A 24087-nucleotide genomic window follows, 5' to 3' on the forward strand; every position below is an offset into this window, starting at 1 on the left:
CTGTCAGACACCTGATGTCACCTGTATTTTTGCCTGCAGGGTTGGAAATCAAAACGTGCAGGCAAAGGCACAGCTTGCAAAGCGCCACCAGCTGATTGTTGGGCTTTACGAGGCATTGTTTGGGTGCTTCAGTCATAGCCTACATAAAAATAACAATAATACAATATTTTATTATAATTTAATGATCTCAATAATAGCCAAAATATGTACAAAAAGCACACCCTGAAATAAGCTTTCAGTCTCCACCACAAATGATGAATATCAATACCTCCCGTCTTCCACTAGATGGAGCTGTTTTACACATGGCACTGCCACATGTCATTTAGCCAGTCAAACACAACCCCATCCAGGCAAGCAAGAGGCTTTATCAGAGTTCAAGGACACATTACAGTCATGGAAAAAAAAAAAAACCAAGTTGATGAGGATGTGGGAGAGGAACAGTAATGTGGCATGGCTGGGGATGGGTGTGGCCTGGTGAGAGGCCCTAGGGCCAGATAGAGAGGACTGAAAGGCCACATTTGACCCCTGGACCAAAGATTCTTCACCCCTAAGGTAGTGGTGCAGCAATAAAACTGCTAGCACATTTGCAGAGCTAAGCAGGGTCCGGTCCAGTTTAAAATTGGATGGGGAACCCTGTGTTGAGATTCCGGCATTGCGGGGGGTTGGACTAGATGGCCCTCGGGGTCCCTTCCAACTTTACAATTCTATGATTCTAGTTAATCTCAACCATCTATAATAATTGCCAGCTCCTTTCTAGTGCTCGAGTCCCCAGCTTCAGTTCCCCAACCAGATATGCCAAGGTGGGAGCTGCATGCAGTTTGTGCTTGCCTCCCTTGAGCTCCCTTAGCAGCATAATGTTGGGCCACCTCTGCATTTCTGGTTTGGGATTAGCAAGCTATTGCCCGGGTTTTCTGCACAGTGCTGCCCATGCACTTGGAACACTGGTGCCTACAGAGTGATGGAAACAACCGAAACCTTAAAGGCAGGCCTCTGCCCCGAGGTGCTTACATTCTTAAATGGGAGAGGTCAAGGAAAGAATATAAGCAAGCCCAGCTACATGCCCCTGGCATCTCCGGGCAAAGCTGGGCACATAGGGCTGCCTGAATCCCTTTGTTGGGCTCACTGAAAGGCTGTGGGCTCACCTATGAACTGTGTGCAAGCAGTTGGTGGCTGGGGTAACAGGGTGTCGGCCCTGAACTGACCAGGTTTTCTCCTTACTTCTCCCACTAGGAAAGTGCTGTCCCATGAAGCAGAGACCGCTGGGACCATCATGGCATTCTTCCTCTCGTTGGGCCTGGCCTTGGGGGCTGTCCTTTCCTTCCCAATCCGACTAGCCATCTAACAGACACACTCTGAGTGCTTTGCGGGCAGAGGATCAGCTCAGAGAGGCCACAGTGCCAGGGAAGATGTTTTGCCTGCTGCCCGGGAATTCACTGCCTTAGCTGACTCAAGCACTTCTTGGCCTGCAGTGGGGCTGCACTAGCGGCCTGGCTCCTCTTCTGTGCAATACGCCCAGCCTTCCCATCTCTTCTACTGCCAGCTGTGAATGACCTCCACTTCCAAGGATTATGCCAACCCTCCGCGGTCCGGTTGACATCGGGATATTTGTCTGTCCTGCCTCCCAAACCCAGGACCATTTACCGTGTTTCCTTATGCGGGGACTGGCTTAAGACTGTCTGCCCTACTTCTATTTTTTTGAACACCATTGAAGTCTCCGCTGCTCTGTAAAAGGGATTCTTCCCCTGCACCTCACTGCCACTTCAGTCTCCCATCCCTGCTTTGGTTGGAAGGACTTGCTCTGCTCCTAAGTGTCCAAGCTTCTCTGGCATCTGCTTTGCTATCTGATGGGGGAAATCCAAATGATTTTGGCAATAATTACAGGTTATACCCAGAGTTCTGTCAATCAGGTGTCATGTCCTGCCTCTCTTGAGGTGGACTTCTGGCACTCCCAAGCCACATTTCCCCAAGGCATAGATGGTTTCTGTCTAGAGCATGGTAAAAGTGCCAAGTCGAAGGAGGAGGACCTTGGCTACTCCTGACCCATAACTGGCAGAAGTGTGTGAATATATATATTATACATATATGACTGAGCAAGCCAATGGTGGAGTGTATTGCTTTGGAGAGCCATAGTCCTGGAACCTCGAATTACTCCCTATTACTTTGCCTTTGTAAATATACGTGTGCATTTGCCATTTTGTATACAAACAGAACATGCCCCGGTTTTAAAACTGCCTCCATGTCTTTGACAACTTTCTACTCACATGGTCACCAGGTGGCAGCACCAAAGGAGTGCATTTTAATGCATGGAATTCAGGAAATGCTATAGTGGACGGCAGACCTCATCCCATACCCTCCCCTGCCCTGGTTGTTTAGAGCAAAGGCCCAAGGCACTTGCAATCTATTCTCAGCTTGTCTCCTGCCCTCCTTGGATTTATAAAGCTCAGGATTGTAGTTGTTTTGTTTGTACTCTGTTTTTTAAAAGGCAATGCTTGTGGTATATATTTTTTATTTTTTTGGGGGGGAGGGGAGAAGCTCGTAGTCCTCTAGTGTGTGGAAAAGATTTGTATTATTAAATTAGGAGGTGCATTAAAATAGGACTGCTTTTTTATAATAATAAAAATGCCTGGAACCTTGTCTTGTGAAAGGTGTGGAGTGGAGTGTATGGGAGGTAAAGGTTCGCAATGAACAGTACATTCCATATATGCCTGCAGAGAAGTCCCGTTGTAAGTGTGTATAAGACTGCAGCCTTAAAAGTAATTGTTAATTATAAAGAGGGAAATTGGGGGTAGCGCACTTGGATGAGATTGCAACAAGCACTTGGATGAGAGCACAGCCAAACACCACTAGAAGAAATGACCAGACATGTTAAAAGGTTGATGGCGTGTTAGCACTGAACAAACTAGAAGGACTGAGTTATGTTAAATGTTCTGCATAGCTGCCAAGTTCTCCCTTTTTTTAAGGGAAATTCCCTTATGCTGAATAGGCTTCCTCGCGAGTAAAGGGAAAACTTGGCAGCTATGATGTTCTGCAGGCAGTTTGCATCTTGAAACTCCCTCCACCCATTTCCCACTACAAAGCGCGACAGGTGAAGAGAAGTGCAAGGCAGAATGTCTTTCCTGCTCAGCTCCACTCCAGAAAACAATGCTTTCACAAATTTTCCATTAGTTACTGCAATTTTTGTATCTGGAAACTTCACTGGTTTGTGTGTGTCTGTGTGTGTCTGCGTGTGTGTAGGTGGTACAACATTCAAGGGAAGAGGGGGAGAAGTGTTAAGTACTGTATAAGTAGACAAATGTCAACTACAAGAGGTAAAGTTTTCCAAACATTGCTTGTCATTGGCTTTGGCTTCTGAAGGCAATGGTAGAACTAGAACACCACCTGTTGACCATACTTCTATACTGCAAGGCAGAAGTTGATTCTCGAAGCTACGGACATGAGTTTGACCAAACTGCGGGAGGCAGTGCAAGACAGGAGTGCCTGGCGTGCTATGGTCCATGGGGTCACGAAGAGTCGGACACGACTAAACGACTAAACAACAAATACAGTACTGTACTCATTCTCAAAATATATTTCCCTGAAATTTTATATCCGAGCAAACATTTGAGTCCCATTTTAAGACAGCTCTACGATACCCTTGTTGAAATGTAGTGACACAGTATTCAAAGTTTGACTGAACTATAGATGTTTGTATTTTGGCGTTATGATATTCACAGTTTTATTGTCGTTCCCTTTCTTAGAGATCCTAGCATGAAATTCACCAGTTCAGCATTTTCATGGAGCTCTCAACTATGCCCCAAAGATCTTTATCCTGGGCAGTCGCTGTCTCTTCCAATCCCATAATAAGCATCTAGGTAAAGTTAGGATTTTTTGCCCCAACTTTACGCTTTCTTACACTGAATTGCATTTTTCACGTGAATAGCCATTCACTCAGTGTGAAGAGAGAGATCCTTTTGGAGCAGACCAGTTTAACACTCAATCCCTCCTCCCAGGGAACTCTGGGAATGGTAGCTTTCTGATGGGACTAGGCGCCTTCTAAGAACTCTCAGCATCCTTAATGCGCTACATTTCCCAGGATTCGTTGGGGGGGGGGAGCCATGAATTTAAAGTGGTACAATGCTACTTTAAATGTAAAGTGCAGATGGGGCCATTGTTAGTGGGCAGGAGATGCCAGTTCAAATTCCTACTAAGCCATATAAAGCTTAGGGGGCAGCAACAGTGTAACAGTTTTCCCTTGTAGCTATTTTGCCTCTCATATTTATATCCCTGGCCTCTTCCTCCATGGATTCCAGTGTGGTGGGCACATGATAGCAACATCATAGCTGCCAAGTTACCCCTTTTTTAAAGGGATTTTCCCTTATGCTGAATAGGCTTCCTCGCGAGAAAAGGGAAAACTTGGCAGCTATGAGCAACATGGATGAAGTTACCCCATTTTATCCTCCTCACAAACAGGCCTGTGAAGCAGGCTAGGCTGAGAGGTCACCCACAGTGAACTTTGGGGCCACCAGGATTTTGAACCCTGTCATGGCTTGCTGGGCACCTGGCAGGCAGTCCCTCCTGCTTTTGTAGCACCAGTTACACAAACAAAATAAAAACGATTACTATCTGTCCTATACAGAGGTAGGCAGAAAGCAGACCAGGATTTATTGGAAATATTCTGGATGATTTTCAGTAGATGGCCAAAAAGCGCCCCTCCCCCACACACCACACTTGTTGAAATCAAGAAAATTTTGTGGGGGGGGGAATGCTGGCTGGGTTCAATTCTGGTCCTCACAAAAAAATAATAATCCTAGATTTCAGAAATATTTATTGGCATTTGCATGGTGCTCTGGTTGCTAGATCTTACGGGTCAGCACACTAGGCATTTAAAGCACATCACAGCAAAAAAAGAATCCCGGGAAATGTAGTTTAAGGGTGCTGGGAATTGTAGTTCTGTGTAGAGCTAAGTCACAGTTCCCAGCATTCTTGGGGGTCTGGGTGGTTTAAATGCACTGCTTGTGCGGCAGAGGCCTGAGTTCAGGCTCCCCCTGGTGGCCACGCAATGAGCCCGCCGCTGCGTCAGAAGCATTCCCGCAAGGCGGGAAAGCGGGCGCGAGGTAAAAGAAAGCCACAAGCCGAACAGGGAGGGAGGGAGCGAGGAGCTTCGCGAAGAAACTACTGGAAGGTGGTCGCAGCACAGCCAACCGTCTCCCTACGCTACCCATGCAGAATACCTCAAGAAAAATAGTCCCCGCACAGCCTCGCCGTCGCAATCCAATCAAAGCCGGCGGCCGCGGCTCCGCCTCGCACCTCGAGGGAGCGCGACTGCGCATGCGTACACCGGGCGGGTTCTCGGAAAGCAAATCTGCACCCGGGAGCAGTGATTCCGTTCGGGAGCAGCGATTGTCTATAGAGCCCATTTGGCCCTTGCTCTCCGCGGGGGTTTATAAGCAAACCGACCCGTAGGAAGCACTCAGGTGCCTGGGTTAAGGACAGGAACGCACACAGCAATAGACAAGAGAGCGCCTCTGGGCATGTACAGAGTGCTTTGTCCACAGACACAAGGCGGGGGCGGGAAGCGGAGTCAGGCCTTTGGAGCGAAAAGAGTGCGGGGCCCCATTGCCCTACCTTCGGCTTTCGAGCGCAAGGGGTCTCCTTTGGTTACAGGAAATTTGTAGTAATCTGGCTATTAAAAGATCTGGGGGAAGCGGGAGAACTGAATCGGCCCCAGAGCCTCTGCGTTTCCTCCCACAGCTTTCTCTTTCACTTAAGAGGGAAAGATCTTGTGGGTCCCACAATCTCAGCTCCAGCCTGAGAGACGAAGCTGTAGTAAGGCAAGGACGTTCCTCCTCCCATGTGTGGGGAGAGGAGCGCAACTCACAATCGAGCACATATATCTCTTTTCATTCCTGCATTCCATTTATTTATTAGCTGCTTTTCAAGGCCAAATCCCCACAACATGCAGAGAGAAATTGTAGACACATGAATAGTTTTGTATACCTAAGTGCATTTCTATTTAATAGGGTCATTTCACATGACTAGTTTTTAAAAGTTTTCCAGCAGATTTCTAGTCTTCCAGCTAAACCAATGATACTTGGGTCATTTAAAGCAGTAATCCTGGTAATGTTTTAGTTTGTGTCCTCCAGCATTCAGGTCATCAAGCCCTGAAAAGTATTTGAAAGGCCAGTTGAACCTAGTGGATCTTGAGGCGGGATTTCTTTTCCCTGATCCAAATGGAAAGTAATAGGTGAAACATTTCTACGCAGGGCCTTAGCTGGGGGGAGGGGGCTAGCCAGATTTTTTGCCCTGGGTTAACCCAGGTGGCGCTGTGGTTAAACCACTGAGCCTAGGGCTTGCTGATCAGAAGGTCGGCGGTTCGAATCCCTGTGACGGGGTGAGCTCCCGTTGCTTGGTCCCAGCTCCTGCCAACCTAGCAGTTCGAAAGCACGTCAAAATGCAAGTAGATAAATAGGCGTTTCCATGTGCTGCTCTGGTTTGCCAGAAGCGGCTTTGTCATGCTGGCCACATGACCTGGAAGCTATACGCCGGCTCCCTCGGCCAATAATGCGAGATGAGTGTGCAACACCAGAGTCGGTCACGACTGGACCTAATGGTCAGGGGTCCCTTTACCTTTACCTTTAAGCCTCCAGATAGGCGCCATTGAGGCTCCCAGCCTCTGTATGTCTGGATGCAATTGTGCACCCTGGGTGTGCCAATTAGGTCTTTAACCGGGTGAAAAAGCCTAGTTTTGGCCCTATTAAGTTGATGCTTAAATTGGGTTTTGTGTCTGCACTGTAATTGTAACATATTTACATGCATCTGATTTTGAACTGGCACTGAAATAAAAGCTCTTCTGCAACTCTCTGAATGTAGGGTCTTTTATCCTGAAGCCTGTTGGTCACAACATGCTGGAAAGCCAATACCAATTTAATGAAATACTAATTTTGTGTTGTTTACCCAGCCTTTGGGGCAGGTTACAATAAAGTAAATACAGTTTCTAAAAACCTATGCATTCTGGTTGGGGACTCAAAACCACTAGGCCCGCCAGACTCTTGTGGCACCTTAAAACCACAAAGATTTCATAGACTGAATGGAATTCACTTTGTCACATTGCCCAACTGAAACCCATTTTCCAAGGATGTGGAACCAGATGTTGAACTACAACTCCCATCACCACTGGCCATTAGTCATGGTGACTGGTGCTACTGGGAGTTGGAGTCCAACAACAGTTTGAAAGGTTACAGATTCTCCACCTTTTCGGTAGTCTGTAGAAGCTGATCCCACAATAAACGGTCCCAGAGCAACTACTGTTTGTGCTGCAAGAGTTAGCTTTTTGAATTAAGGTTAACAAGGTTCTAAATCTGGAAGAACTGCAACTTTCAATGGATTGATCTGTTAGATCAGGGGTCGGCAAACCTTTTCAGCAGTCCACTGTCCCTAAGACCTTGTGGGTGGCTGGACTAACAGAGATGCATTTTAAATAAAAGGACACATTCTACTCATGTAAAAACACACTGATTCCCAGACCATCCACGGGCCAGATTGAGAAGGCGATTGGGCCGCTTTCGGCCCCCAGGCCTTAGTTTGCCTACCCATGTGCTGTTAGATTAACCAGTTACACACATTACCTTTTATTTTAGCCAAAAAGCCAAGATGGAATCATTTGCTGTAAAAGCTTTTGAGGCAATAAGATTGCTGGGTGTACAATATTTGGCCTAGAGAAGAGATTAAGGGGAGGAATAATAGCAGCCCAATATCTAAAGGGTTGCCACAGAAGGCAGGAGTAGGACCTATGGGTGGGAATTGCAGGGAAGCAATTTCCAGTTAAATATTGGGGTGAGAGCTATTTGACCTGCAAAAAGGCTGCCTTGAGAGGCATTGGGCTCTCCTTTGCTGGAGACTGGGTTGCCATTTTTAAAGGCATCCAAATACAGTATTTGCATCCAGCATCGAAGATCCTGCATAGAGATCTACCTGCATAGATCTACCTCCAAGGTAACTTCCAACTCTAATATTCCAGGATTCCAATGAAAATAAAAGTATTTTAAAAAAACAAACGGTAACTGGGCTATCTTAAAAGAAAGGTTCTTCTTCCTCCTCACATAAGCAATTCCTCTTCTGAAAATGTTGACTGAGGGTACACACATCCATCATCACAAAACGAAATATCTGTAACTTTACAGTATACAATACTTGATTCTGAACTCTACATTTCCCATACAGATGAATGCACATTTGATGGGTTAACCGGCGAGCGTTCACACAGCTTAATCGACGTCTTTACGGTAACACACAGCAGTTATAATCTGCACGTCGTTCGTTATTGCTAGCCATTCCTTCCGAAACGGCATAGGAAGAAGAGGAAGCGGCACTGGAGGGGACCTGGGATTCCCCGAGCTTCAGAAGGGCCAAGCGAGAAGGAAGAGCTGTCGAAGTGCGAAGGGGAGGGAGGACGAGGCTGTTGGAGCGATCCGAGCACCGGGCCCTTTTAAGGCGGAGGGAGCAAAGGGACGCGAGGCTCCGAACTCAGCCGCTATATAGGCCTGCAAGAGGCGGTCCGCGCTCCTCTTCTGGCTGTGCCGCGATCTCTGTCGTCAAGACCAGGCCGTGCTCCAGGCTTATCTCCCGCCGTCGATCAAAGTAAGCGGGGGAGTGGGGGCTGATTTTCCCCCACCCACCCCATTCCCAAAAGAAGGGCGCCGCGTGAGGCGACGGCGGTGTCCCGAGGGATGCTGCGGGTAGAAGGGCAGAGGAGCGGCGCCGCACCTGCTTCCTCCGGGGGGCCATGTGCCCGCCGCCGCCTCTTCCTCGGCTAGGCCGGGCCCTAGACCCCCCGAAGGGTTTCCTCAGAGGCGCCGCTGACAGGACCCGCCGCGTAGACACGCGTGCGGATGGGGGAGGGGACCCAGCTCCACCCGGCCGGGGAGAAGCGCGCGCGCTCGTGGGCCTAGCCAGGCCCGATGCCCGAGTGCGTCATTCTCAGGGCCCGGAGCCCTGGCGCCTCCCGCAGCCCCTGCCTCCCTCCCTCCCTCCCTCGAGGCCTTGCGGTTTCTCTTCCCCGCGCTCGGCTTTTCTTCTTACCGGCCGTGGCTGAGCGTAGTTCCTCGCGGGGGAGAAGGTGTGAAAGAGAAGCAAAACCACCCGCTCACCGATCATGGTGGATGATGGTGGTTGCTGCTGCTACCGCTACCGCCACCGCCGCCCTAATGGCGCTCATCTTCTAACGGCTTAAGTGGCCGGTTCAACAATGGCTCGCCTGCTCTCGGACATCGCCTTGTGCCGGAAGGGAATCTGTTTAGCCTCGGCTTCCCGGGGCAGCCGGCTTTTATCCCAGATGCAGCTAAGAAAACAGCAGAAATTGGACGGGAGGGGACTTAGGTCTAGGAATTCCCATTGTTTCAACTTAGAGGTTTAAATCTTATTAATTGGGTTTTTACAAATGGCGGGCCAGTGAATGAAAACGTCGGGGAACCTAAGTCTACTGGCCCTCTGCTCTGCTGCAAAACATGTGATGCAAGAAGATGCCGGCTGGTGGCCTTGATCTAGTTCAGCCTTGCACTAATCTTGGCAGGAGATAAGTCCTTTTTCTTCGCAGGAGCCGAGGAAGAAAGATAGCGGGGTCCCTGGGAATGTTCAGTGAATCTTTCTTTGACTCTAGCGAGCTGAAGTTCAGGACTCAAATCATGCAGTGTCAGGCTAACAGGGATGGGGAACCTATCAGCCTCCAGATGCTATTAGGACTCCTACTCCTGCCAGCATAGCCACTGATCAAGGATGATAGAAGTTGCAGTCCAACAGAAACTGGAGGACCACAGCTTCTCATTCTTGCTGTAGACTATCATGTGTAGTTGAGCTACACACAGTGTCTCTGCTTCACATCTTTCCCCTTGCAAACTTGACTAGCTAGCTTTCAGGAGGTCACTACCCTGTTTCTCATATTTTAAGACGTAGTCATAAAATAAGCCATAGCAGGATTTTTAAGCATTCAAGGAATATAAGCCATACCCTGAAAATAAGACATAGTGATAGGCGCAGCAGCAATGCCGGCCGCGGCAGGAGGAGGAGGAAAAAAAATAAGACATCCCTTGAAAATAAGCCATAGTGTGTGTTTTTTGAGGAAAAAATAAATATAAGACGTGTCTTATAATATGAGAAACACGGTATCACTGCCCAGTGTTTGTAGGAGGACAACAATATGGGGATATGCCTTTCAAGGTGGTTGCAAGAATTACTGAGTTAATTTATACTAACCTCACTGAACACAAAGGTTCCAGGGTGGATCACATCAGTGTAAAATACAACACTAAAAAGAGTTTAAAAAACAAATTACAATCACAACTAGAGTGGGTCCTAGAATATATTTACCGTAAGGGCTAGGATAAAGAGATGTGTTTTCAGCATAAGACAAAAGCTATAGTGTCAGATGCACCACTGTAGAGAGGGAATGCCACAATTTAAGGGCTGCCCCACTTGAACTTCTGAGGGTGCCAGAGCCTCTGCTTATCTGAGGACCTAAGAGGATCTGTAGGGCAAGGAGGTGGTCTTTCAGTTAGTTGGGGTCGCGTTTGGGGCTTTTAACAGCAGCGTGAGCTCCATAAATTATACCTGAAAACAAATTAGCAACTGGTGAAGCTGTGGTAAATGTTAGTATCCCTGTATGATGAACCCTGTCTGAGGTATGACAATGATACTGACATCTTGGTTTGTATTCCAGATGCCTGAAGAAATCCAAACCCAGCATGGCGAAGAGGAGGTGGAAACCTTTGCCTTCCAGGCAGAGATTGCCCAGCTTATGTCCCTGATAATCAACACCTTTTACTCCAACAAGGAAATCTTTATGCGGGAGATCATTTCCAACGCCTCTGATGTGAGTATGTTGACCTAGAGTTGGGAGAAAAGAGAAGAGCTGTGCGGAAGAAGGAATAATACTTAAATCTAGAATTTAAATAATTAATTTAAATGGAGCTTCCCATTGGAACTTCATATATTTCCCAAACAGGGGTACACACTCATTAGTTGAACAATCCATAAACATTAATTAAATAGAGCATTTATACTGTCTAGGAGGCTACACTACTTTGTCAGCCATTTCTTCTAGTTGCAGAACTTGCCTGTTCTGTCCTGGTCCCCAAAACAGCAAGCTATTAGAACATTTACTTTCTTTTTTTCATATTCATAATTATCTGTGGACAAAATGAAGCCTGCTGGGGTCCTACTTTGCTTTGCAAGGCCCACCTGCCGTAACACTGCATAAGGTGTGGGGCATAGAAAGACTCAGAGGAATAATTGAGTGCCTTGTAATGTGTTCCTGGTTGTTTCTCTGCCAGTGGGGCTTGCCATGGGTGTCTTTAAAACTTTGCATCAAAGGCAAGCCCTGGGCACAATGGTATAGGTCTCCCAGTGATCCACAGAATGGCATTTCCTGGCGCCAGAGTCTAGATCCTTGTGCATTTCATCACTTGCTAGAGCCTAGCCCCCAGTATCAAATCTAACATCAGTATATTATGGAATCTATTGCACAGTCCCAAACCGATAGTAACAACTACATAACATTTTGTGCCATTTGGTAATGATTGATCTTGAAAAATTTATTTTTACAGTGGTTCTTTATGAAGAAATAGAGCCTTTCCCTCAGTGTATTTGAGTTTTCACATAATTTTATTCAGATTTAATTGTCCTGTCTTTTTAGAAAGATAAAGTTGGGATTTTTTCTTCTTCTTCAAATCAGATTACTGGTAAATGATTTCCCCTCATCTTGGCAATACTGAAAAAAGGCTTAGCACTAGGGACAAACAGATTTGATCAAGCCAACTGCTGGTATTGACTAGAAGTGAGCACCCACTTCCCATATTTTACTAGGTAAAGCATGGACTGGTTACCTTAGAAGTTCAGATTGGGACAGCCTTCCCAACCTGTTGCCCTTTAGATGTTGTTGGACTCCAGCACCCATCAGCCCCAAGCAGTGTGGCTAGTGGTCAGAGAGGATGGGAGCTGTGGTCTAATAACATTGGAGGACCACAAGTTGGAGAAGCCTGCATTATAGCATGCAATTTATTGAGAGTGGTAGGAAGGTGGACAGGTTCCTACCTTTAAAACCCTGCTGGAACAAACCAAAGATGCATTTTGTCTGGCATTTGTTTTTGTCAGTGGATTGCCAGATGCTCTCAAGATGCCCAAAAGAAGGGCATGAAGACATGTCGCCATTGTTTGCCGGTTGCTACAGAGCAGCTGTTTGTGGTTATAATGGCTGGTTATATTCCCCTTTTAAATCCCCTAAGCCAGTGGCGATTGCCACACCTTATGACGACAAATTCTATAATTCTGCATTGTGTGCTGAAATACTTACTTGGTCCTAAATCTGCTGCCCAAATTTTGTTGGGTCTAGTGTTATATATGAGAGAGAGAGAGAGAGCTCACACACAATTTCCTGTTACCTATATTTTAGCATCATGAATAATTTTATAAATCTCCCTCCTATTCTCCCTTCAGGAGTAGCTTGCCCAGCAGCAATGTTGATTGCCACTTCCTGGGAAGGGCAAGGCTGGGTGCAATGGCAGGAGTGCTGGATTGGTTCTGCTGTGTAGCCCCAACCTCACCACTGCCTAGCCCCTCTCCTTTCCCATCAACGGCAACCACTGGGAGGCTCTTGCTGTTGGTGTGCCTCACCAGTTGAGCCGCTCCTGCCTTCCTTACTGGTAGTTTATGAATAAGAGGGGGGGGGGGAGGTCTTCATACTCTTCCTTCCACGAGAGCAACAACCCTGTGCCAGGTTTGCTTCTGGGATTTTGTTTAAGCAGAACCTTATGCAGAAGCAGCGTTCTGACATGGATGGATCACATTGACTCAATTTCTTCTTCTCACCCACAGAAGCAGCGTTACAGTAGGCATGTGCTAACAAGTGCTGGGGGAACTGGTTCACCTGTCCTTCATACTGCTCTGAGATTTTACTCATCCCTTTCTGAACAGGCTTTGTTCCTTCTTAAGCCTCTGGCAGAGTTTTGTTTTGACGTGATCGCTGGCTCTAGTGGACCCCTTTATTTAAAGTCCTACCTGGAAACAATGATTGGAATAGATTTCAGCATGGCTCCAGTTCAAGGGGGTGGGCAAGTGTTGGCATCACATTTCAAAATAGTCTGATATATTGGACTCTTTAATGCAAACAGATGAGAATCCAAAACAAACAAAAAGATGCCTAAGTGAAATACCCGTGGTAAAAAAAAGGGGGGGGGAGGGGGTCCAATATGTTCCAGTAGCCTAATACCGGTAGGTTTAAAGAAGTAGAAATAAGAAATCACTGTTGCAAGTTTGCTCTATGAGAGTGTTAACTTCTGTGTCATGATAAAGTCATATTTGAGCAGAATGAAGTTCTTCGTATAAGATTTATTCCTGAGGTCCAGTGGTTACCCTGTAGTTCTAGGAATTGTTTTTTTAAAAAAACAGCAAGGAATGTACTATTTATTTTTTACAGAAAAAAAATACTCCATTGTTTTTAAAGTCTTATAACAACATAAAAATGGAATTGGTGGTACAAGTAAAATGCTAACATTTTCTCTGCCCTATTTTGAGAAGTTGTTAAGAATTAAATGGATTTCTATTAGCTTTGGTCTTCAGAAGTTTCTCTTCCTTATTCATTTCAGTAATGACAAATCTGATCCCCAAGCTTTGTAAATTACATGTAATTTAACAGCAGACAAAGTGAAAGTTGGGGGGTGGGACTTAAACATCACAGGACAACTGATTGCCATCATCATTGGATATGTGGAATATAAAGTGACTGGGATTTGCATTTTTATATAACAAATTTCAAACAGCTACTTAGGGTCACAACGGTTTGTAGATCTGTAAAATCTGAAAACTGATAGCATCATGAAACATTTTGTTTGCTTACATGCAGTTCTGTGGAAGTGAAGCAGATTCTGAAATTGAGATTGTCTATTAGATCATCCCATCCTTAACTTATTTTTTCTTGTCTCATAGGCACTGGACAAGATCCGCTATGAGAGTCTGACAGATCCCTCAAAGCTGGAAAGTGGCAAAGAGCTGAAGATAGATATCATTCCCAATCCCCATGATCGCACCCTCACCTTGGTGGACACTGGTATTGGCATGACAAAGGCAGACCTTATCAACAATCTGGGCACCATTGCGAAGTCTGGCACCAAAGCCTTCATGGAAGCCCTGCAGGTGGGTGGCTGGTGGATAAGATTTTTGGAGAGGATGGAGAACAATAACTTTAGTTGACTTAAATAAGCAGAGAGACAAGGGATCTGGCATATAGAGGCATGCTTGAATTTCACATTCAAAGAAACTGGGATTCTTTAGCAGGAAAACCTGAATCTCTTACTTAACATCTATATTTGAAATTAAAATAATTATATGCAAAGTAAGCAATTTGGTGCTTTTTAAACAACATTCTGCTGGAGAGGAACAGAGAACTGTACAGGGTATCTAATCTTCTTGATATGTGGAAATTATTATCTCGTGCTCTCTTCTGGTCTTATGGTAGGGAACCTGTGCTCCTCCTGATGCCACCTGATTTAAATTCCTACAATCCCTGGCCATTGGCCATGTTCTCTGGGGCTGATGAGAATTGGTTTCCAGTAAATTAGGGTCACAGGTCCCTCTCCCTGATTTAAGAGGTAGAAGCCTGCTTTTAATATAATCAAAACTGAAGCTTTCAGGATGTTTAATCCTTTGCCTATGAATTTTCATTTTTTCACAAATCCAGCACCTCGCTCATAAGCTGCTTCATTGTTTTGCACCATTCCTATTTTTTAAAAAAATAAAATTAATTCATTATAAAGGTGTATCTAACCTGGATGTTGCCTTATTTCCTGCCAGTTCTTCATGTCTAGAACATGACTTTCTGGTCATTTAGAAACTGTGTACACATATGTATAAGTTAGCTTTCCTTTCCAGGCATCTAGTCTATCTTCTTCCATCTACAGGCTGGTGCAGACATCTCCATGATTGGACAGTTTGGTGTGGGCTTTTACTCTGCTTACCTTGTGGCTGAGAAGGTTGTGGTTATCACCAAGCACAACGATGATGAACAGTACGCCTGGGAGTCATCTGCAGGCGGCTCCTTCACTGTCAAAACTGACCATGGTATGTGATGGCAGATGCCCCCAATAGCAAGTGATCAAGGGGTTCTCAAATGCTGTCTTGAATTAGAAGTAGAAGGGGGAATGTGGCAGTCTCATACATTACCCAAAAGTAGGAACCATAGTAATCCTTTCTCTTCTCTTCTTTTCTGTCCTCTGCTGGTGAGATTGAGAAGTAACTGCAAAAAAATACTTGTTACCCAGGAGACCTTTCGGTCACTTCCAAAAGAGCACGGAGATTGGGACATCATGGTGCATCAGCACATTGTGTGCTGGTCCCAGAATCCCTCTGCTGTGTTGATGGGGCTTCCCACATCATTTACAGTGCATTTGGGATCTCTGTTTTTCTGGTTCCGTGGGGCAGATTGAGCGTGAAGTGACATTTTTCACTTTTAAATAATATTTTATTATTCAGAATGTATTAATAGCATCTCTTCTCCACCACAGAATTCTCAAAAGCATTCCCATAAGGAAATAAAAAAAGAAACCATAATTATCTGTTGATGCAAGAGATACAAAATAAATGCATTATCTGTGTCACCTCATGCTTTTCATATTTCTGAGGCAGCTATAAATAGGTGTCCTTGCATATTGTCATTAGATGCATAGCTCGAGTTTACAGGGAGGAAATGGCAACGCTAGTTGTCAATCAAGATGTTGACCCAGTGTGCGACAGCTGTAAAAAACACAAATTCCATACTAGGATCATTGGGAAATGAATTGAAAATGAAACTGCCAATATCACAAGTGTCGTTATAAACATCTGGAATGCCTCTGAAACACTGAGGGAAAGTTGCGGCATTTGGGACTTTTTAGTTTAGAGAAAAGGCAAGTAAGAGGTGATATGATAGAAGTTTGAAAAATTAAGCATGGTATGGAGAAAGTGGATAGAGAAATGTTTTTCTCCCTCATAACACTAGAACTCCTGGGCATCTAATGAAACTGAATGTTGGAGGTCTGGGGACAGGAAAAAAGGCATCCATTCACATAGCACAAAGATAAACTTTGGAATTTGCTCCCACCAAAGCAGTGATAGCCACCAACGTGGATGGCTTTAAAAGAGGATTGGGCAAGTTTGTGGAGTCTAAGGCTCTCAGTGGCTGAGGGAGAGCACTCCTGTTCGTGAATTTGACACAGGCATCTAGTTAGCCACTCTGTGAACCGGATGCTGGACTAGATAGGCCATTGGCTTGATCCAGCAGGCTCTTATCTTCTTTCTAGTAGCCTCATAGGTTTCCTCTGAACAATCTTAGGCTGCATATGTACACTTAAAAAAAAGTTCTTGCCAATTATAAGACCTACGACTTGCTCTTAGAAGATAAAAATATCAACCTCTCCAAAACAAGGACCACCTCCCCTGATAATGGCCAGTCTTCCACCTGGAAATATTGGCTCTGACCAGAAACACTTTCTAAGGAACCACAGAGCTGACATGGCCGCCTAGAGTCTCCCACCAGCCTTCACCAACCTAGTGCTCCCCAGATGTTTTAAGACTGCAGCTCTGCAACCCAGGCTTAGTTCCTCTTGTTCTTTGTTTTAGGTGAACCCATTGGCCGTGGTACCAAAGTGATCTTGCACCTGAAGGATGATCAGACTGAATACCTGGAGGAACGTCGCATCAAGGAAGTGGTGAAGAAGCACTCTCAGTTCATCGGCTACCCTATCACCCTCTATGTAGGTATACGAGAGGAGCTGCTCCAGGGGGGTCAAAGGAGTTTCATTTCCACAGCCCCCTTTAGGTCTATGGTGGAAACTGTTCCACATTGTGCTGCTGTTGGAGTGCTAAAGTCTCTCCATGAAGGAGAGCCCAGGCATGGTATGTGAAGGAGGGAGAGCTGGACTATTCATATACTGCCTGTACTTGTAGAGCAGTCCTGCAGCTTTTGAAACGGATTTTATAGGAGCATTGTACTGGCCTGTGGCTTAGACTGCTGCTGATGTTATTTATTGAATTTCGTTTCAGACCAGGACCCACCTTAAACACAAAAATGGATTTGGGAATCCGTTTCTTAATTTTTGTTATATATTTGTATTGCGGTAGTGCTGCTGTTAATGAGCCACCTTAAAACAGGCCATGACCCAATATTGGGTCCCGACACACCAGCTGATGGGTGAAGTCTTGCATGCTTTAAAGTGTTGAGGGTGCTAAAGTAAGTGCCTATTGCAATTTCAAATGTGGCTTCACTTGGGAAGCATTGTCATGTGTTACAGCGTAGAGCACCTCCATCCTGTAGTGGGCTTTTTAAAAAGTTCTGCCACATCTTGGGTTGTGGCCTGGTCACAGGCCTGAGAAAGCAGTGGCCACATTCTAGATGGTAGTGGTGTTTTGAAACTCTGCTCCCTTGACTTGCGTGAGAAGCAGAACGGCCATACTCTACCTTGTGGAAGTATAGGTGTGAAGTTGGCAAGACAAAGGGTGCCTCTCTGTGTGCATGCACACAAACTTCATACATGGTACAATAATCCCCCTTCTCTGAATATGGCCCATGCCCAGGTTTGACCTTTTTAACTTTAACCCTCTTGATACCTGCAGTACAGTAACAAGCTTATCTTCTTGCAGCTGGAGAAGGAGCGTGAGAAGGAAATCAGCGACGATGAGGCGGAGGAGGAAAAAGTGGAGAAGGAGGATGAAGAGGCAGCCCCCAAGGATGAGGAGGAGAAGCCCAAGATTGAAGATGTGGGCTCAGATGAAGAGGAGGAAGGTGGCAAGAGCAAGAAGAAGACCAAGAAGATCAAGGAAAAGTACATTGACCAGGAGGAACTGAACAAGACCAAGCCCATCTGGACCCGAAACCCTGATGACATCACTCAGGAGGAGTATGGCGAGTTCTACAAGAGCTTGACTAATGATTGGGAAGACCACCTGGCTGTTAAGGTGAGAGTGGTAGATATCTCTCTCCTGATATCTACAGTACTTGGTTCTCTGTATTGAGCAAAGGCCCAGAGAAAGTAGCAGACGAGATGGCAATACAGGGCAGCAGCGTCTGCTAACTAAGAAGCTGAGCACTTAAGTAGGGTTTCCATACATCTGGAATTTCCTGGACATATCCGGAATACTGTGGTTGGCAGCAGTGCCCAGGCAGAAATTGGCAAAATGTCTGGAAAAATCCAGATGTATAGCAGCCCATGCTGGCAGTGTTGTTTTTCCATTTAAAGAAAAGCTCATCAACTTTGCCACTGCCAAGTAACCTTTTATGTCCATATTTTTGAAGTATGGCAACCTTAACTGAAGAATGAATGCATTATTATGTGAAGGGGATAGAAGAGACCGCTTCATGGAGGAAGCAGCTTGCAGTTCTCCACTGCGATATATTTTCTAACAGCGTGTGTCACTAGGTTTCATTGGAGTTGTCTGCACCCATTCATAGCTGCCCAGTGGGTAGAAGTATAGCAGTATGTTTTAAAATATTAACTGAAGTATCATTGAAAAGTTTGAAAAACAAACAAACAGACACCCTCAGGCTAGAGGGGAGAGGGGTCTCTTGAATGAAATAAATGGAACTTGCTGTATGGCTGCCAGATTCCATGCTGGGGCAAGTTTTTGTCCATTTCCAGCTGTGTTCTGGGTTGCAAATGAACAGGTGCAGCTTCTCTTGTCCATATAGCACTAATGGAATAAGTGGCACCTGTTGAACTCTATTGGGGAGCAATAAATTCTAGCACGGTGGAGCTTCCTCTTGCCTAGCAAGTTTTGCCAGGAATATCTAACAAGTCCAGTCCACACAGAAGTCTTCCTATGGTACTTTTGCTGCCAGTGTGTGCTTTCCCCAAAGGGCTGCTCACTAGCTCATTTGATGTTCCCAAACTTCACAGCACTTCTCTGTGGAGGGGCAGTTGGAATTCCGGGCGCTTCTCTTCATCCCACGCCGGGCCCCATTTGACCTCTTTGAGAACAAGAAGAAAAAGAACAACATCAAGCTCTATGTGAGGCGCGTCTTCATTATGGACAGCTGTGATGAACTCATCCCAGAGTACCTGAGTAAGCTCCCTCTCTCTGCTCCTGCCTTACCTTACTTAGAATATTGGGCTGTTTTTATCGCCCTTGTTTGACCCATCTCTGCAATGCCAGTATTGAAGTATCATTTCATTTTGGTTTTTCAAACTCCCAAAACAAGGTAGCATCGCTGATCATGTAAGGTTGTGAGCTACATGGTGCAGGGTTAGGCCTGGGAGTCATCTAGCCACATATCTAACTGTGGTATTGGCAGTTCCCCAGGATCTCCAGCAAAGACCTTTTGCCCTCTTGCTAGCTATGCTATGCTAGGAGGGGTGGAGAAGTTGTGCTCTAGATGCTGGTGGACTACAATTCCCATCATCCTCAACCATTGGTCATGTTGGGTGGAGCTGATGGGAATTGGAGTGATCTCTAACGAAGCTGTATCTCCCCCCCCCCAAGCCAGCCTGGCTTAGTGTACTCATTTATCTTCCTCTGCTATTTGATTAACACCCACCCGTTCATCCCTCTCCTTCTTTGGAGGTCTTTAAGCAGAGGCTTGACAGCCATATGTCAAGAATGCTTTGATGGTGTTTCCTGCTTGGCAGGGGGTTGGACTGGATGGCCCTTGTGGTCTCTTCCAACTCTATGATTTTATGATTCTAACTGTGGCTGGGGGGGGGGGTAGTGCAAGGGGATCAAAACATAGGTTAGCTCCCTTTGTGCAAGTTCTCTTTGCGCTGTTCTTCCCAAACACCTGAGGCATTTCCGATTGGGCACTGTTTCGCTTATAAAATGCTTTCATAGGTTGGGATGAAATACTACCTGGCCTAACCTCCTGCCACCCACCCGTTCATCCCCTCCTTTAAAAATAATAATACTGCACAACAGTGGTCCAAGAAAGAGAATCAAACCATACAGCAATTCTATGGAAAACCAAACCATATGAAAATCTGCAGGATAGAGACTCTGAAGATGAGCAAAGCCCTTCTGCTGAGTTCTGCAAAGGGCACTTTGGGGGAAGAATGAATTGCCATGCATGGTATGTGTACACACTTTCCTGTCCCTTCTTCCTGGATCACTCACATAGAACGAAGAAGTGGTACTCCCTTACTCAGATTACCTATCATTTGTCATGGCTCGTTTAGTCTCTGATTTTATTTCTTCCTTTTCAGACTTCATCCGGGGTGTAGTGGACTCCGAGGACCTGCCCCTGAACATCTCCCGTGAGATGCTGCAACAAAGCAAGATTCTCAAAGTGATTCGCAAGAACATTGTCAAGAAATGCCTGGAGCTTTTTGCAGAGCTGGCGGAGGACAAAGAAAACTACAAGAAGTTCTACGAGGCCTTCTCCAAAAATCTCAAGGTGAGAGCTGACCAACCCACTGTCTCAGGCTGGATTGAGCACAGTAACTTGGCAGCAAAACAATCTGTTGCAGTAGAATTTCTTGCTCCTGACTTCTTCTACCCTGTTTAGTTTAGTTTTTAATTATGGGAAGTGTACTTAAAAAAACCAGTTCTAGTCCTCATGATTGTGAAAAGGCTGGGAAATCTTTAGGCCATAAGCATCTGCTCAGAAAAGAGGAGAGTGAAGCGAAGCAGTAATTTTAGATTATCAGAAAGCTTAACTCTAACCTGAACACCTGTTGCCCTGCATGTCCGTTTATTAGCCTGGCCAGTTGGGTACCTATTTATTTAATAAATGAGTCCAGTTCTTCTCTCCCCCACCAACCTGGGTTGGGCTGCCCATCTGTCAATCAGATCAAGTGACATTTTTTGCCCACACAATTTGGAATCCATAAATGCATCTAAAACATCTTTTGCCCATAGCTGGGGATCCATGAGGACTCTACCAACAGGAAACGCCTGTCAGAACTGTTGCGGTACCACACTTCCCACTCTGGCGACGAGATGAATTCCCTCTCCGAATATGTGTCCCGTATGAAGGACAACCAGAAAAGCATCTATTACATCACAGGTAAAGAATACCTGCTGTCAGGACAAAGCTGATCAAACCTTGTCTCCTCACAGTGGAATGATGATTCCTTTTAGCAGGAACCTGGGAATTTTATTTCCACTGAAGTTGCCTTGGCTGCTCTGGCATCAATTTATGAGCTATTTGTGCCTCTAGTCAATTCTCCTTAATAGATTACCTTCCTTGGATCTTCTTGGGGTGGTGGCTCTTTAATTGAAGAGTGATTGAAAACCCAAGTCTAATCTTCATGACTCCAGAGACACGAGCCAAAAACCTCCAACTTTTAATTAAATGTGAATTATTTTACACATATTTGCCCCCCCATTTCAAAATTTTAAGAGTTCCAGTCTAATTTCTCAGTGCATGATAAAAAATGGGAAAACATACCTTTCAAGGTTCTAAATTGCACAATCCCCATGTGTGCTGATTAAATTTCGTAAAAGGGAGGCACATTTATAATAGGAATTGAAGCTTAGATTCTGCAAGTGTAGACCCAAATCTAGCTTGATTTGCTCTGTGCTGGAATATTGGTCTCTATTAGAAGATAAACTTGGTGCCCTCTGTTTGACGGTTGGGTGCAAAAATCTCCTGTTTTGATACCTTCCTAGTCTTGCCAGGTTTGGGGGCCCCATCCATAAGGCTTAGCAAAATGCAAGACTAGCTGAAACATGCTTGTTATGAGAGCAGCATTACTCTTTTTAAAAAATGGATCTTTGTTGGAGCCCATGATGTGCAGCCTGATGTTAGTGCCTTTAATCTCTTGTGCTGCAGGTGAAAGCAAGGAACAGGTGGCTAACTCTGCCTTTGTGGAGCGAGTGAGGAAACGTGGTTTTGAAGTGGTGTACATGACAGAGCCCATTGATGAGTATAGTGTCCAGCAGTTGAAGGAATTTGATGGCAAGACCTTGGTGTCCGTCACAAAAGAAGGGCTGGAGCTGCCAGAGGATGAGGACGAGAAGAAGAAGATGGAGGAGAGCAAAGCCAAGTTTGAGAACCTTTGCAAACTCATGAAGGAAATCCTGGAGAAGAAAGTTGAAAAGGTGAGTGTGCTATGTCCCTTTATCTGCCTGACCACACACATGTGCCAAGAAGGCAGAGGGCCTTCTTGGTAGTGGTGCCCTCCCTTCAGATGTCAAGGAGAATTACACAACTTTTAGAAGACATCTGAAGGGAGCCCTGTATCAGGAGGTTTTTAACGTTTTTATTATATTTTTAGATGTGCTGTAAGCCACCCAGAGTGGCTGGGGAAACTCAGCCAGATGGGTGGGTTAATAAACGTTTTTTGATGAAGGCTTATGATTTGGCATCTGGTGTTTTATCTAGGTGACGGTCTCAAACAGGCTGGTCTCCTCTCCCTGCTGTATTGTCACCAGCACCTATGGCTGGACAGCCAACATGGAACGTATCATGAAGGCCCAGGCCTTGCGAGACAACTCCACCATGGGCTACATGATGGCCAAGAAGCACCTGGAGATCAATCCTGACCACCCCATTGTAGAGACACTGCGTCAGAAGGCGGAGGCAGACAAGAACGACAAAGCCGTCAAGGACCTCGTGGTGCTGCTCTTTGAGACAGCACTGCTTTCCTCTGGCTTCTCCTTGGAGGATCCACAGACTCACTCCAACCGTATCTATAGGATGATCAAGCTAGGGCTCGGTGAGTTGCTGGGAGATGGGGAGCAGCAAAGCCTATTTCTTCTGCCATTGAGGGGATGGGATGTGGCCAATTAAGAAGTTTATAGCCTTTTTGTGACCCTGATGCATTCAATCCTGGGCTTGTCAAAAAAACTTGGGTTTTTAGGCCTCAGGAAGGTCCAATTTACTTGGTTACTCTACCCACAAATGCACACTCATTCTTCTCTAGCCTCAGGGGAAACGTCGTGGCAGTGGTGGTGGGAACGTGAATGTGGGTTAGTCACATAGAATTGTGACATTGTTGTGCAAAGGGCAGGAGAGGTATAGCAGTGGGGAGTGTTTTTATAAGTGGGGCCTGGTGAGCTGAAGGATGTGAAATTGCCTGCAGCTGGTGTGGAAAGCAGACTTGGAACCTAAATGTCAATTAATTTTGGGAGTACCAAGAAAGGATTCCAGCCTGTAACAGGGTGGTGGATGTGAAGGTTTGAGAGCCCAAGCTAAGATTGGACCTTTTCCATGACTTTGCTACTGATGGAAGTGTCTGTTCTCTCAGTACCTGCCCCCCAGCATCTACATAACTTTGTCGCACCTTTCCAGGCTGTTGTAAGCATTACTGAGATTACAGTGGATATTGGCAATGTTCTTTAAGTCTGCCCACTTTTTCTAAAAATTGTAGATATATATACCTAAGGAGCTTCCATTGAAAGGCTGACAAGTCTTTGCTTTGTTACTGCTACATATGTGGCTTTATTAAAGCCCCGTTTGGGCACTGAAACTACTTGTATGTAAGCAAACCTGCAGGGAGAAGCAGCAGGTCATGACTCTAAACCCTCCACATGCTTGAGGACAAAGGCCTAAAGTGAGGACCCTTCTCTCTTTATGGAGGCTCCTCACTTCAGGCCTCATGCTTTTGGAGGGCTCCAAACTGAGTACAACCAATGTGCCACAGGGGGCAGGATGATTGCCTACAAATGAGAAAGGAATGCAAGTCTCATCCTACAAATGAGAAAGGAATGCAAGTCTGGCTCTTAAAGAGACCCTTTCTAGCCTAGAACGGCCTAAAAATGATTTTCTATTGCACACTTAACTATTTCAGGGATTGATGAAGATGAGGTTGCTGCTGAAGAGCCTAGTGCCGCTGTCTCTGAAGATATTCCCCCTCTGGAAGGAGATGAGGATGCCTCACGCATGGAGGAGGTGGATTAAAAAGAGGGCGCTGACCTCCCCCTCTGTCTTGCCCCCATCCATTCCCTGCACCATCGCCTTGCTCAGGAAGACTGGCTCCGGCAGTGCTCTGGCATGCCTTCGTAAGCAGTCTCTCACTACCTTCCTGTATAATTGGTAGCCAGTGTGACAAGGGGTCTCCACACCTATTTGATCTGTCTTTCTGCTTGTTTAGAAAAAATGCTGCTTTAGGGGAAAGGGACCGGCCCACTGGTTTTAGGTTTTCCCTCCCCCCATGC

The 24087-nt window shown here is 45.7% G+C and overlaps 2 protein-coding genes across 10 annotated transcripts in view; both read left to right on the forward strand.

Annotated features, from left to right (window-relative positions):
• SLC29A1 (solute carrier family 29 member 1 (Augustine blood group)) overlaps positions 1 to 2451 on the forward strand; it is a 78757-nt gene extending 76306 nt beyond the window's left edge. For all 9 annotated transcript variants that reach the window (XM_035108170.2, XM_035108173.2, XM_060272935.1 and 6 more), the window contains one exon: positions 1231 to 2451. In XM_035108170.2, coding sequence (XP_034964061.2) covers positions 1231 to 1342 — 112 coding nt within the window. In that variant the 3' untranslated portion in view covers positions 1343 to 2451. The remainder of the gene's footprint in view (positions 1 to 1230) is intronic.
• Positions 2452 to 8479: 6028 nt separating this feature from the next.
• On the forward strand, positions 8480 to 23951 carry HSP90AB1 (heat shock protein 90 alpha family class B member 1). The gene is made up of 12 exons (XM_035108165.2): positions 8480 to 8616; positions 10691 to 10843; positions 13954 to 14160; positions 14925 to 15084; positions 16621 to 16754; positions 17641 to 17955; positions 18894 to 19059; positions 20190 to 20380; positions 20845 to 20992; positions 21761 to 22029; positions 22313 to 22646; positions 23721 to 23951. Exons 2-12 carry the CDS (start codon positions 10691 to 10693, stop codon positions 23828 to 23830), a joined length of 2187 nt encoding a protein of 728 aa, XP_034964056.1. The 5' UTR covers positions 8480 to 8616; the 3' UTR covers positions 23831 to 23951.
• The last annotated feature ends 136 nt before the right edge of the window (positions 23952 to 24087 follow it).

This window comes from Zootoca vivipara, chromosome 3, assembly GCF_963506605.1.
Source record: "Zootoca vivipara chromosome 3, rZooViv1.1, whole genome shotgun sequence".
Taxonomy (NCBI): domain Eukaryota; kingdom Metazoa; phylum Chordata; class Lepidosauria; order Squamata; family Lacertidae; genus Zootoca; species Zootoca vivipara.

Bases quoted from the DNA above. Each gene is read 5' to 3' on its own strand.
- HSP90AB1 (XM_035108165.2), top strand. From the start codon at position 10,691: ATGCCTGAAGAAATCCAAACCCAGCATGGCGAAGAGGAGGTGGAAACC. The intron at 20,381-20,844 runs GTGAGAGCTGAC...TTTTGCCCATAG, and splicing joins CCTTCTCCAAAAATCTCAAG to CTGGGGATCCATGAGGACTC. The intron at 20,993-21,760 runs GTAAAGAATACC...CTTGTGCTGCAG, and splicing joins AAGCATCTATTACATCACAG to GTGAAAGCAAGGAACAGGTG.